This window comes from Cavia porcellus, unplaced genomic scaffold (genome assembly GCF_034190915.1).
Source record: "Cavia porcellus strain 051 isolate PalLab524CR breed Dunkin Hartley unplaced genomic scaffold, mCavPor4.1 scaffold_1, whole genome shotgun sequence".
NCBI lineage: Eukaryota > Metazoa > Chordata > Mammalia > Rodentia > Caviidae > Cavia > Cavia porcellus.
This window is the reverse complement of record NW_026947484.1, coordinates 82,487,391-82,501,058: the sequence shown is the minus strand read 5'-3', so window position 1 is coordinate 82,501,058 and position 13,668 is coordinate 82,487,391. Positions and strand designations below refer to the sequence as shown.

At 36.3% G+C, this 13,668-nt stretch overlaps 1 protein-coding gene and 1 pseudogene across 4 annotated transcripts in view; one reads left to right on the top strand and one right to left on the bottom strand.

The window, feature by feature from the left end:
- Kdm4c (lysine demethylase 4C) overlaps positions 1-13,668 on the bottom strand; it is a 354,968-nt gene that overhangs the window by 302,388 nt on the left and 38,912 nt on the right. For all 4 annotated transcript variants that reach the window (XM_013155087.3, XM_003472256.5, XM_023566045.2 and 1 more), the window contains exon 3: positions 4,823-4,998. In XM_013155087.3, the coding sequence (XP_013010541.1) occupies positions 4,823-4,998 (176 nt within the window). The remainder of the gene's footprint in view (positions 1-4,822; positions 4,999-13,668) is intronic.
- Positions 5,940-7,568, top strand: LOC134475116 (protein CEBPZOS-like; annotated as a pseudogene).

The following is a 13,668-nucleotide window of genomic DNA, read 5'->3' as shown; positions in this document are numbered from 1 at the left end:
AACGTAAGTTCCCGGCCACATTCCCCAGAGCTGACTGCAGGAGAACACCGAGGAGAAGCAGCAGAGATGGTTTTTATTAGGGCTTCTAGAGAAATGTGTTGGGTTTTGAAAATTCATAAATCAAGAGAAAGTGGTACTGTCCACTGAGGTTAACTGATAAAATACTTTAATATTTGAAATAATGGCTGATTCTAAACTAAAAAGTGACCAGTTCACTTGGCTGGTACCTGATTCTGATGAATCCTGGCTGCAGGTTCTACCCCTAATGGACCTAACAGCCATGCCCTATGTCAGTTTGCTTAAAACTGGGTCACACACACCTTCTTGCCCAGAACCCTGAACTCAGGTAACAGAGCTCCCAAAGGAAGGCCCAAGCCCCATGTTGCTTGGTTCTAAATCCGGATGTGACCTTTAAAGATACACAACACTGGAGAGGGAGCTGCATCTTCCTGCAACTCTGTTACACCTCTATAAAACAGGGATAAAGGCGGCTGAGTTGTGGACAGGGAGCCATCAAATAATTATGTAAAGCACACATCTTTGGACCTAGAAGGAAATACAGATAAGTAACACAGTTGACACAGAAGAGTGTATTACTCGCCTCTACATGTTTTTAGCCTACAGCTGTGTTGACAGTCTCCAGTTTTCTTTGGATCAAGTTGTTCAATCACCTATATGAGCATACTCTCATTTCCACTACTTATACCAAGCATGTTGTATAAGTTCTGCATACCTACATAAAGGCACGCACTAAGGAAACAGATGGATGAAACCCCATGAACATCAGGCCCATTCAGGGCCATTTCACAGGACTGTGTAGACCAGATGATCCCAGTGCAAGTCTGTAAACAAGCCTCTGCCTCTTGTTTCACTAAGATTTGAGAAAAATTTCCAAATAAAATGGCAGAGAAAATATAAAACTATAAGCTTCAGAGGCACTTTTAACATATAATGAAATTAATCCAAAAAAAGATAAATTTACTTCAAAAGAAATAAAATGTAATCAGCAATAATCTTTCAGACAACCAACCATAATGGCTAAACTTCAGGAGTAAAAAGAACATTTAAAAATCAATTTTAAGCCAGGCATGGTGGCTTACACCTGTAATCCCAGCACCTGGAAGGCTGAAGCAGAAGGACAGCAAGTTCAAGTCCAGCTTGGGCAACCTTAGCAACTTGGTGAGATCTTGTCTCTAAATGAAAAACAGTAATAAAAAGGCTGAGGTGTAGCTCAGTGTAAAGACCCTAGGTTCAATTCCCATCCACCAAAACATAAAAAATAAAAAGAAAGAAAAAAGGTACATTCTGTCAATAAATAAAATCTGCCAATAATTTATGCCACTTGAGCTACATTTTAGTTTTCATGATATTTTATTTAATTGACATGTAAGACAAAAACATCTATCATAACCCACGTACTATGGCATTGAACAGTATGCATGCAGAGAACAGATAATGCCACCTGCATAACTATCTTCCGGAACAATCAATGTACAATCAGGGAAAAAACTGAACAGAGATGTGAATAAAATGAATTCCTAGTGACATAAATTCCCTCATAATAGAAAATAGACTTCATAGCAGTATAATTAAATGGGCTAGCAGTAATTATCAGTTTCTCTATAAGAGAATACAGAACTTCATGGCTCAATTCTTAGTATTTAAAATCATCATGTATAACTAATTATGAGTGTCCCTATGAATTAAATATTCAGATTTAATTTATATTTAATATATATTCAACATATTTCTATAATTTTTGAATTTTTAAATAAATACCAAATTTGTAAAATTTGGTAAAAATTATTCTGACCATCATTCAAAAGTCCACATGGATAGCACCCACAAAACGAAATTTCTCCATTCCTAACCATCACTGAAGCCTTATCTTCTTTCAAAACCTAATTTTGTACCTTTCCTGTGATACTTCTTATCAAGAGTATTAACTAATGCATTTAATAAATACAATGATTACTCAAGTATAAATTATCCCTGGAAATATCAAGGTACCCAAGCAGAAGTTCCACTCAATAAACACTGTAAGAGCAATGCTGGAAATGGGTATTACGAGAAAGAGAGCAGAGCACAGTAAATGGTGTACATTAGATACAGTATAGGGAAAACTTCCTCTACATTCTAGTTGCAGTAGCGTTGTATTGCCAAGGGCTTGCACAAACTAGGCAAGCTCTCTACCACTGAACTATATTCCCAGCCCGAAAGTTTCATATTCTGACAAGATGTTAAAGAACAGGAGACTACCAATGCCTTCCAAAAAAATTCAAAGGGGTTTGAAATTAAGGATAAAATCCTTTGGAATAGCTAGAATACTCCACAGGAGGAACTTACACAGAAAGGTAAGATTCTTCAAGCTCCATATCACTATGTGTTTACAGTACTATGTCAAATATATTTTTTTCAAGTTTAATGTCTACATTGAGTGTGGTATAATTCCAGCCCTTGGGAGCCTGAGGCACAAGGATCATGAGTTTGAGGACACTTCAGTTACTCAGCAAGTTCAAAGTCAGCCTGAAACACACAGTAAGACCCTGCCTCTCAACACCTGTCCCCCACAAAAAAGATAACAGCTAAGTCCATACAAAGACTTCATGTCATTCACGCTCATCTGCAGAATATGGACAACTAAATTTTGTTTGATCATCTGGGTTTGGTTTGGTTTATGTCAGATTCATGTCTTCATCTGGGGCTTTAACTACTATATCAAAAGTAATGATTTTTTATTTTTTTTATTATGTATTTTTATTTGTACATAATGATTACATTTATCATTGGGAATTTGTACATATACCTCACACACTTTAATTCTTTTTTGTCCCTTTTCCCTTCAGTTCTTCCCTGTTCCCTCCAACTTTTGATCTTGTTCCTGTTTGAAAAAGCTATTTCTTTTTTTCCTTCAGTTCTGTTTTTTTTAATCCTTTTTCCCTTCCTTCCCTCTCCCAACTCCATCTCGTTTCCTTCTCATTTGAAAAAGATCCTCTAGGGGCTGGGGATTTAGCTCAGCGGCATAAGCGCCTGCCTTGCAAGCAGGCAGTTGTGAGTTCGATCCCTGGTACCGATAAAAAGGAAAAAGACAAAAAAAAAAAAAGAAAAAGAAAAAGATCCCCTAACTTCTATTATCTAGCCTTTATTTTGCTCTTTACTTATATTGTGAGTTTCTCATATAAAAGAAATCATGGGATACTAAAATTTGTATACCAGATTTATTTACTTAATAGGCCCAGGGTTATAGCTCAGCAGCACAACACCTGCCTGACAAGCGCAAAGTCTTGAGTTTGATTCCTAGTACCGAAGAAAAAAAAATATTATGGTCTCAAGGTGAATTCATTTACCCACAAACGTCTTAAGTTTATCCTTCTTTATGGCAGCATAGTACTGCAGTGTGTATAAACACCACATCTTCTTTATCCATGATCTGTCGATGCACATATAGGCTATTTAACTGTGCTGCTATAAACATGGGTTTACATGTGTCACTATGATATGTGAAACTGAAATGATCAAAGACCTAAATGTTAATTAAAACAGAAACACTTAACCTGCTGGAAGGTAAAAATATGTAAAGCTCTTGAAGACACAAGAATCGGCAAGGACTCTCTGAAGAGAATTCCAATGGCATAAGAAATAATACCAAGAATCAACAAACAGGATCAGATCAAATTACAAAGCTTCTGTACATCAAAGGAAACAACCAATGGAGTGGAGACAACCTACAGAGTAGGAAGAAATTTTGTCTGCCATTCCTCAGACAGAGGACTAACACTGATAATTTTTAAATATATCCACAAATTCTTGAATAATCCTCTCTGTAAGAAGAACTTTTACATAGGCATGCTGATGTATGCCTGTAAATTAGCATTCAGGAGGCTGAGGCAAGATTGCTGCAAGTTTGAAGCCAGCCTGAGCTACAAAGTGAGTTCAAGGCCAGCCTGAACTGCATACAGAAATCCTGTCTCAAAAGACAGGAAAAGAAGGAAAAGGTAGAGAAGGCGCGGAGCAGGTGAGGTGGAGGGATAAAGAGGGGGAAGGGGAAGGGAAGCACAAGGAAGGGGAGGGAAGAGGGAGGAGAGGGAGGCAGAACTTCATTCTCCTGTCCTTCAGCGTAGACTGCACCTGGCAGCTGTCTTGGAACAAATATGAGAAGAAACTGTGATTTCCACCTTGATAGCGTCCTTCTTGGACGCTTCTGCTCCACAAGAAACCAGCTACTACAACATAAAGAACAGTCCATGTGACAAAGCACTGAGGACTGCAGCCAACAGTCTCACATGGGAGCACTGCTGAAGTTCTTCCAGTCAAATGTGCAGATGACAGCAGCCAAGGCAGCTTTTAAGTACAACCTCATGAGCCTGTGAGCCAGAACCACCCAGCTAGACCACTCCCAGAGCCCTGACCTTCATAAAATGAGTTGGTTTCAGCTGCAAAAGTTACAATAATTTTCTACACAACTGGGCTTCTAATTCATTCAAGATTTTATTTTAAAATTACTAATTTTCAGGGCCAGGGATATGTGTATGGCTTAAACACTGTCATAAGAAAAGTTTGCCTAAAAAACATGAAGTGTGTAGAATCAAAAACTCGATCAACTAAATTACAGAAAGACCCATTTATAGGTATAAAGAGATAACAAAATGTAGAACAATTTCTTTAGCTGCAAACTGTTAGTAGGCAACCACCAAAAGAGCAAAACAGTCAAATGAGAACTAAAAGAGACATATAAGAGATCTCTGTTTTTCATTTCTAGTTCCTCATCATGATCACATATATTATTTGTAGTAGTCACAAATAGCAGGTTGAATGTACTCACTTGCCACTGTTAGCCAGCTGCCGGAACTCCTTCACTGTCATGGCTTTTTTCTGAATGTTGTATTGGGTGAAAAGTCCCGACTGCCCTGTGACCATCTGCTGAATTGGTGCTGGAATTAGCAAATTATCAATGTCATCATAGCATTGCCGTGGCTTCCATTCCTTAGGAGGAATCACCTAAAAATAAAATAATAAAATATCATCTTGAAGATATTTCAAGTAATTATTTAGCATTTTTAGTCCAACAGAATGCAACTAAAGAATTTCTCAGGCTCTTTATAAAGAATACATTTTTAAAACTTGCAATAAGGAAATTATTTTTAAACAGAAAAATTTGAATACTCACTATACCTAATATTGTATTTGTATTAGCTGATTCTTAGCCGGTATTAATAACAGCTTCATTTTAATGATAAAAGTTAAAGACAAGAAATAATTTGCTGAAGTATGAATAGCTAAAGACTAGCTAAACAAATTCAAAGTGAAACAGAATGACACTAGCACACTGAGCCACTGTTACCCTACCTTTCACTAGAAAATTTTATAGATTTATTTATAAAACTTCTTCCTCTAAGATGTTCATTTTAGTGAATTTTATCTGAAATAATTCTTGCCATGTGCATTAATAATGTAATGAGATAAATAAAATATTTATTTAGTTGATGTTATTTTTCTTTATAGACCTTTTATACAGCAAGGCAAATAACATAGTGGAGTGGTAACACATCTGAGTGAAACTTTGTAACTTTGGCCCATTTCCACAGAGTACCTACTCCCACACTCACCAATTTGAACCTACTAATCACTAAATATGCAGAAAAAGACATGTACAATCAACTCTCCCATGCCAATATGAGGTGGGTTAGCACCACTGTTTTCCCAGAGTGGGAAATAGTAGTACTTAATCACTAACAGTGAAAAGATTCTGAAATACTACAGTCAAAAATAGTCATATGACTTAAAATAAAAAAGGATAAAGGTTGGAAGTCAGTCATGATTTATGGCTCAAATGTTTAAAACTGATAAGCTGTTTGGATTTTGTTAAGACAAATTTTTAGAAAAAGAATTTTTGAAAAATATAAAACTCACAATGAAAATGTAAGTGACAAATATATACCATGGGAATAACTACAAAGAAAATACCACAGTATCCAGAGCCCAGGCATAAGAGCAGAATACTGCTGGAATTCCAAAAACCTTTCAAGGACCCTTTTCCAAACACATCCCTCTGGTCCAGAGACAATCATTACCAGTGTGTTTCAGGTAAACATTTCTTTACTGGGTTCTGGTTTTGTGTGCAGGTGTGCGTTCCTATGTAAGTATTTTAGATATATTAACATATAATTGTATAGTGTATATTCTTTGAGGTTTATCTTTATTTCCTTCAGTATTTTGTGAGATTTAAGTGTGATGAAGTTCATGGATTCTCATTCCTATTCAGTATTCTCTCATATAAATATTAATCTTTTCACAAGTGGGTAACCTATAGTTTACCAACTTTGGTTTACTGGTATTTCTCATAATGCTACTGATACTCCAGTACACATCTTCTGGTGGGCATGTACATAGGGTTCTCTAAAATTACAACAAACACATAGACACCACTAACGAATTACTGAGCAAAAGATATGTGTAACTCAAATTTAACTGACAGAATAGCAAGAGAAGGGTATACCCTAACAAGTCAATCAGACCCCTAAAAAACATTAAAAATAAAAGAAATACCAGAGTTAAATCACATGACAGAACAAATGGATTTAACTAATATCTACAGAATATTTCCTCTAACATTGGCCCATCAAATTTACTCCAAAGTAGACTGTATTTTAGGCCATATTTTTAAGTACAAAAGAATTAAAATAATGTCTTACAGCGTCTCAGATCATAAAGGAATAAAACTAGAAATTAAGAGGAAAAGAAATCAGAGAAACTGCATAAACACGTGGAGATTAAAAATGTAATACATTCTCAAACAACAAATGGGCCACGGAAGGTATAAGGATGAAATTTTTAAATTCCTGTAATTAAATGACAGTGGCAGTGCCACACATCTGATCCTGTGAGTTACAATGAAAGCAGTTCTACAAGGGAAGTTTACAGCACTGAGTGACAACATTAGAAAAACAGAATGAGCCCTGGTAAATAACATAGTGATGCATCTCCAAGTCACAAGAAAAATAAGACCAATCCAGATCTAAAATTTATAGATGAAATGAAGTTATAATGATCAGAAATGAAACTGAGGCTAAAAAAAACAAGCAAACAATTAATGAATCTACCAAAGAGTGGGTTCTTTTAGGAGCATTTCCTGCCAAATGTGCGCACCAAGACGTTTCCCACCAGCAAGGGCAAACCTTTTAGAGGCCAAACTGCAACCCAAAACCCATTTATTTATCACAAAGTGCCAACATGCAATTAAACCTGTACACTGAGGTTTTTATTTATAAAAAACAGCATGTATATTAACATCTTCTGCCTCAAAAGAAAAACACAATAATGCTCATGCCATAGGTTTGCAACCTCTGATCCATACCATACAACCACTGGCAAAGAAGATCTTTAAAAGAATTTTAGTAGCTAAGCTTGTGGGCATTTTTGGAGCATACTTTTTGTTTTATAAGACAAACACAAGCCAAGATTTCAGGTAAATAATAAACAAGAAATCACCCTTCTTCTTGAAAGTTTATTATAAATCCACTGAACAGTCTGGCATTTATAGATCCAAGGAGCATGACCAAGAAAAATAGACCAATACCAAAAACTAGGAATTTGACCACTGATCAGAAATTACCATTCAGAGAAATACCATAGTTTTATTAGGTAAGACTAAAATTCCAACAACATGGATGGATTTTGGAATATTTAAAGCAAAATCTAAATTTAATTTAGTGACTGAAAAAGTTGACAACATTATGGAAGAAATTTTGCTTATACTATAAAAAATAATGTAAACAGATTCTCCTTAAGAATTAAAAAAAAAAAGTTGGTTCTTTGAAAAGATAAAACCTCTAAACTTACCAAAAGAAGGAAAGAAAAAGCTCATATCAGTGCAACTGGAAATGAAAAAGGTAGAATTATAAGGTGCTGAAATTCAAAGGACTATTTAAAAAAAAAAAAAACATTTTCCAAATTTATATTCTAATAAATTGGAGAATCTGAAAGAAACCCAGACACACGTGACTTAACAAATTTGAACCAAGAATACATAAAAACCGTGACTAGAGCAATAATTGAGACACGACTTGATGAACTCACGGCTGAAATTTACCAGAACTTTTGTGAAACTGAAAGAGAAGAAACATTGCCAAACTCATTCTATGAAGCCAACATTACCCTGACCCAAAACCAAAGAACTCAACAAGAACAGCAGCAACAACAACAAAAACAAAAAATCCTGTACGCCAATATCCTTGATGAACATAGATATAAAAGTCCTCAACAAGATACTTGTAAACAGAATGAAACAAATTATTAAAAGATCATACATCATGATTGTCAGCCTCATCACCAGGGATGTAAAATAGTATAATATGACATATGTAAATCAATAAATATAATATACCATACAAATAGGATCAAGGATAAAAATCAGATGATCATTTCAGTGGACACAGAAAAGGCAAGGAACAAAATCCAACACCTCTGACGATTAAAAAAAAAGCCCTGATGAAAATAGACACAGAAAGAGCTTACCTCAAATAAAAGTCATGTAATAAACCCATATGCAATATCATACTGAATAGGGAAAAACAGAAAGCATTCCCTCTAAAATGAGAACAACACGAGGCTGTCCATTCTCACCACTCCTATTCAAAGTAAAGCAGGAGATCAAGCAAGAGAACCAAATAAGAGGAATATGAATAGGAAAGGAAGAAGTCAAACCACTTTCAAATGACATGGCCCTTCACATAGATGACCCACACAGCCTCACCAGAAGTGTCTTAAAGCTGATAAATTCAGCAAAGTAGCAGGGTACAAAATCAAAGCACAGGGGCTGGGGATTTAGCTCAGCAGCATAAGCACCTGCCTTGAAAGCAGGCGGTCTTGAGTTCAATCCCCGGTACCGATAAAAATGAAAAAGACCAAAAAAAAAAAAAAAAAAAATCAATAGTGGCCAGATGTGGTAGGACAGGCCTATAATCCCCGCACTCAGGAGGCAGAGGGAGGAGGATCACCATGAGTTCAAGGCCAGCCTGGGATATAAAATAAGTTCAAAGCTAGCTATGAACTACATAGCAAGACCCTGTCACAAAAAGAAAGGAGAGAAAAAATAATAGCATTCCCATACCAATAATGAACCCACTGAGAAAAAAAATCAAGAAAACCATCAATCACAGTATCTCCCAAAAAATTAAATACCTGGAAATCGAATTTACCAAGGAGGTAAAAGACTTCTATAATGAAGATATGGAACTCTGAAGACAGAGATTAAAGAGGACAGTCACTATCTAAAGATAACCTCAATTCCTTGACAGGTGGAATTAGTATCATCAAAATGATCACATTGCCATAAATAATGCATACATTTAATATGAGTCAAATCAAACTACTAACAAGGTTCTTCACAGAACTAGGCAGAAAAAAATTCTAAAATTTATAAAGAAACACAAGAGACCCAGACTTAACCAAAGCAATTCTGACCAAAAAGAGCAAAGTAGGAGACACCACAATCATAGATTTCAAGGCATACTATGAAACTACAGTAATAAAAACAGCAGGTAGTAGCACAAAAACAGACATATAAACCACCAGAGTACAAGACACAGCAACTATTCCATGTACCTTTAATCATCTGATCTTTGACAGAGGAGCGAAAAGCACACACTGGAGAAAAAACAGCCTGTTGAACAATGGCACTTAGGAAAACTAGTTATTCACAGGCAGAATGAGATTAGACCCTTATCTTTCACCTGTACTGCAATCACATCAAAATGGATAAAAGACCTAGACATAGAAATACTGAAAGTGCTGGAAGAAAAACTAGAAAGACACAGGCACAGGCAAAGACATTCTGGACAGAATTCTAATTATACAAGAAATAACACTAAGAATCAACAAATGGGATTATACTAAATTGAAAATGGACACAACAGAGGAAATAAGTGACAGAGTAAAGACACAAACTACAGAAAGGGAAAGTATTTTTGCTGACTACTTCTGTCATAGAGGACTAATAGCTAGAATAAAGAACTAAAAGTTAAGCTGGGTATGGTGGCACATGCCTGTAATTCTTGCATTTAGGAGGCAGAGGCAGGAGGATCACCGTGAGTTGGAGGCCAGCCTGAGCTACGCACAGTGAGTTCACGATCAGCCTGAACTACGTAATGAGACCCTGTCTCAAAAAGCAAAACAAAAAAAGGAATTTTTAAAAAACTAGGAATAAATAGCAAATGACCCAAATAGACAAATGAAATAAACAGGCATATCTCAAAAAAGTATGAATGGCCAATAAGAACATGAAAAGATGTTCACAGCATCTTTAGTCATCAGGGAAATGCAAATTAAAATAATTCTGAGATTCCATTTCTACACTGTTGGTGGTAATTATATTAGTACCACACAACCACTATAGAAATCCGTGTGGACATTTCTCAAAAAACTAAAAATTAAAATTCCAGGGATCCCTCTGCCCCATAGAGTTAAAAAAAAAAAAATGCCACGGCTTTAGCTCAGTGGCAAAAGTGCCTGCCTGGCAAGTACGAGGTCTTGAGTTCAATCCCCCGTACAAAAAAAAAAAAAAAAGAGTTAAAAATATATTATAGTGATACATGTGTACTCATGTTTACAGCAACACAATTCACAATAGCTAAACTAGTGAAACAGCTTAGATGTCATCAACACACGAATAAAGGAAAATATACCTATCAGTCATAAAGAAGGGCAAATTTGAGTGATATAATAAAATGGATGAATCATGAGCCCATAAAGTGAATTAGACAGAGAGCTTAAATATCACATGGTTTAAAAAATACATATATCACATAGTTTTGCTTATATGAGAAACTCACTAAAGAAAACAAATTTAAAATAAAGAAGAGATGATGAGAAATAGGGAGGTTGATTTTTTGGCATTGGGAAAGGGGAGAAGGGAAGATAGTGGACCAAATATAAACACAATATGCCACATGTGTGTGTAGCAATTTCCCAAAATGATTATGTACTGCAAACACACACCAATAAAGTTAATTTTAAAAAAGAACTCAGAGTAAGTATTTTGAAAGCTTGTAAATTTAGGAACTGGAGGTATACCTCAGTGGTGGTAAAATGTGTCCCTGGCATACATAAGGCAATCCTGCATTTGCTAGCCATCACCACACAAACAATCAAGTGTGTAACAAAAATCTTACTTTTCAACTGCAATTTTAAATATAACACCAGATTTTCTTACATAAGAAATAGCCTGAAGAATAACATACTTGATCTTTTAAAAATTCCAAAGTTGGATCTTTACATGGGATGAATTTAAATTAACTAAATCTATTCCACTTAAAGTTTACCTTCCTGATTATATCAAAATGGGATTCACAATTGCTATCACCATCTGCCCAAACCCAATCTGGCTTTCACTCTTCATGGGATAGCCCCAGCTACATCTGCATCACATACCCTCAAGGAAGTTGCTATTGCGATCAACTACCTACCACCATTCCCCCACTCAGGAAGGACCCAGGGACTCCATGGAGGAAGAGAAACACTTCTCCAGACTGTCACAAAGCTACAAAACATGCATACATAAACAGTGGCTTCAGCAGTCTATGTTCTGATACCACTGGGGACAAACAGATTCCATTCCTTATATGAAAAATGTACATCATGTTCTCCTTCCAATAAACAATACAAGTGTCACATTTAAAGACACTGTCACTCTTTCATTTTTCCAACCACACCATTAACTCCATAGATACCATCAGACTCTCAAACCTCTCACTCAAGACGTAAAACCTAATCCAGCTGGGCACTATGGTGCTTGACCATATTCCCAGCACTCAGAGAGACTGAGGTGGGAGGATCTCTTAAGTCCAGGAATTGAAGACAAACCTGGGAAACAAAGCAAGACATTGTCTCAAAACACTAAAATAAAATCGGACTTGGGGAAGTGGTAAAAAAGAAAAATAAATAAAAAATTAAATCCAAATACTGTATAAATCTAAAAGGTATTTTCTAGAGAAAAATCAAGATATACTATAATCTGAGGCCCAAGTCACTATTATTGGAATAACTCATTGTCCAAATCTTAAACTAAGACCAACTCATTAGATGTCGTCAGCAGTGTATTAACAAAGAACCTCACAGATGGCTCTGCTCCCCAGGGCTAGCCACAAAGCAAAGCAGCTCTATCCATGCAGGCTTCACTTTTACCATATAACTCGATGTGGTGCTTGTCTGTGCATTTGTTATTACTGCAACTTCCAGAACAAGAAGGAAGCTGAATTTCTGTGTCATGACATAGAAGAGAACAAAGATGATTAGAAATAACTAGCCGACTTAATTCCTAATACAAGTGATATCAGAGGATTGAATGAATTAATACCTCTAATTCTGTTAATGAGTCTCAATTTGGTGCGGGGAAGGCCTCAGTTCTGGACACAGGTGTGTCTTGTAATTGTAGTTCTCATTAACTTTATTATTACATAATGCCACAAGCAACACAACCCTTATGGGGGGTAGCTGCTCCTTCGTCTTCTAAAGTTACTAAACCTGCTACTCTACCACAAGCCATTCTGTTAACCTCAGTGGAACACAAGAAAGGAAAGGGAGTGGAAACAGGACAAAGGATTGCATTCAAAACTCAAAAGGTAAGGAACAACCATCCTTGATTTCCCTCTGGCCAAATACAGCCCAGATTCTTTCTAACCCATTACAAGTTCATGATCAAAAACATGTATGTACAACTATTATGAAATACTACCTTTTCTTCAACAAAAAAATGATTTTTCACCACAAACATAATCTGAAAGTGCTGGTGTGCCAAAAATGAGCATGACACAAGAAAAAAGCTAAATTAAGGATAGCTCAGCTGAAGAAGTCATTACGGACCTTTACTTTCTAATTTTCTATCTTCCGTTCTCAACTTTCACCTTCTCTATTCAATACTCAGTGCAATATCTTTGACCCTTATATACATAACAAAATCACACACCTTTGGGAATGGATGCCAGAAACAGTAAGGAATTAGGTTATAAGTAGCATCCGGTCCACATGAGAAGCAACACCAACCCTGCTGTTTCAGAAGTTCTCTTGAGCTCTCTACCCTAACCCATCTTCAGAGCAAAAATGGAAGTCCGAAGAGAACCCTTCACAGCTGACTGCTTTGGCCCAGCAACAGGGCCTGCCAGGGTTCAGGGACATACATGGCAACAGTGGTAAGTCTTCAGAAACCCTGGCTTTAACTTAACATTCATAATCCAAAAACCTAGTAGAGTGAGATCCTGTTTAAAAAAACTAATAATAATCTGAAGTAAGTACAATAAAATATATTCTTCCTGGGAAAAGTTTTAAATTAAAATGGGAGTGGTTGTAGACACTTGTAATCCCAGCACTCTGGAAGACAAGAGGATCACAAGTTTAAAACCAGCCTGGGAAAATGACACACTGTCAATCAATCAATCAATCAATCAATGACTAGAGATGCAGCTCATTATGAAGGTCTGGGTTCAATCCCAGTACAATAAGTAAATAAATAAATACCAGATTGCCATTATGCAAAAGGTCAGAGAATGAATGAGTTACACAGAAAATCCTCTTTCAAAGTTCTGACTGTGGAACTACGAACCCAAATGTTCAGTGAAGTCTCAGTACCATACTGAACACTCTTGACCCTGAGCATATTGTCTACACCTCCAATCT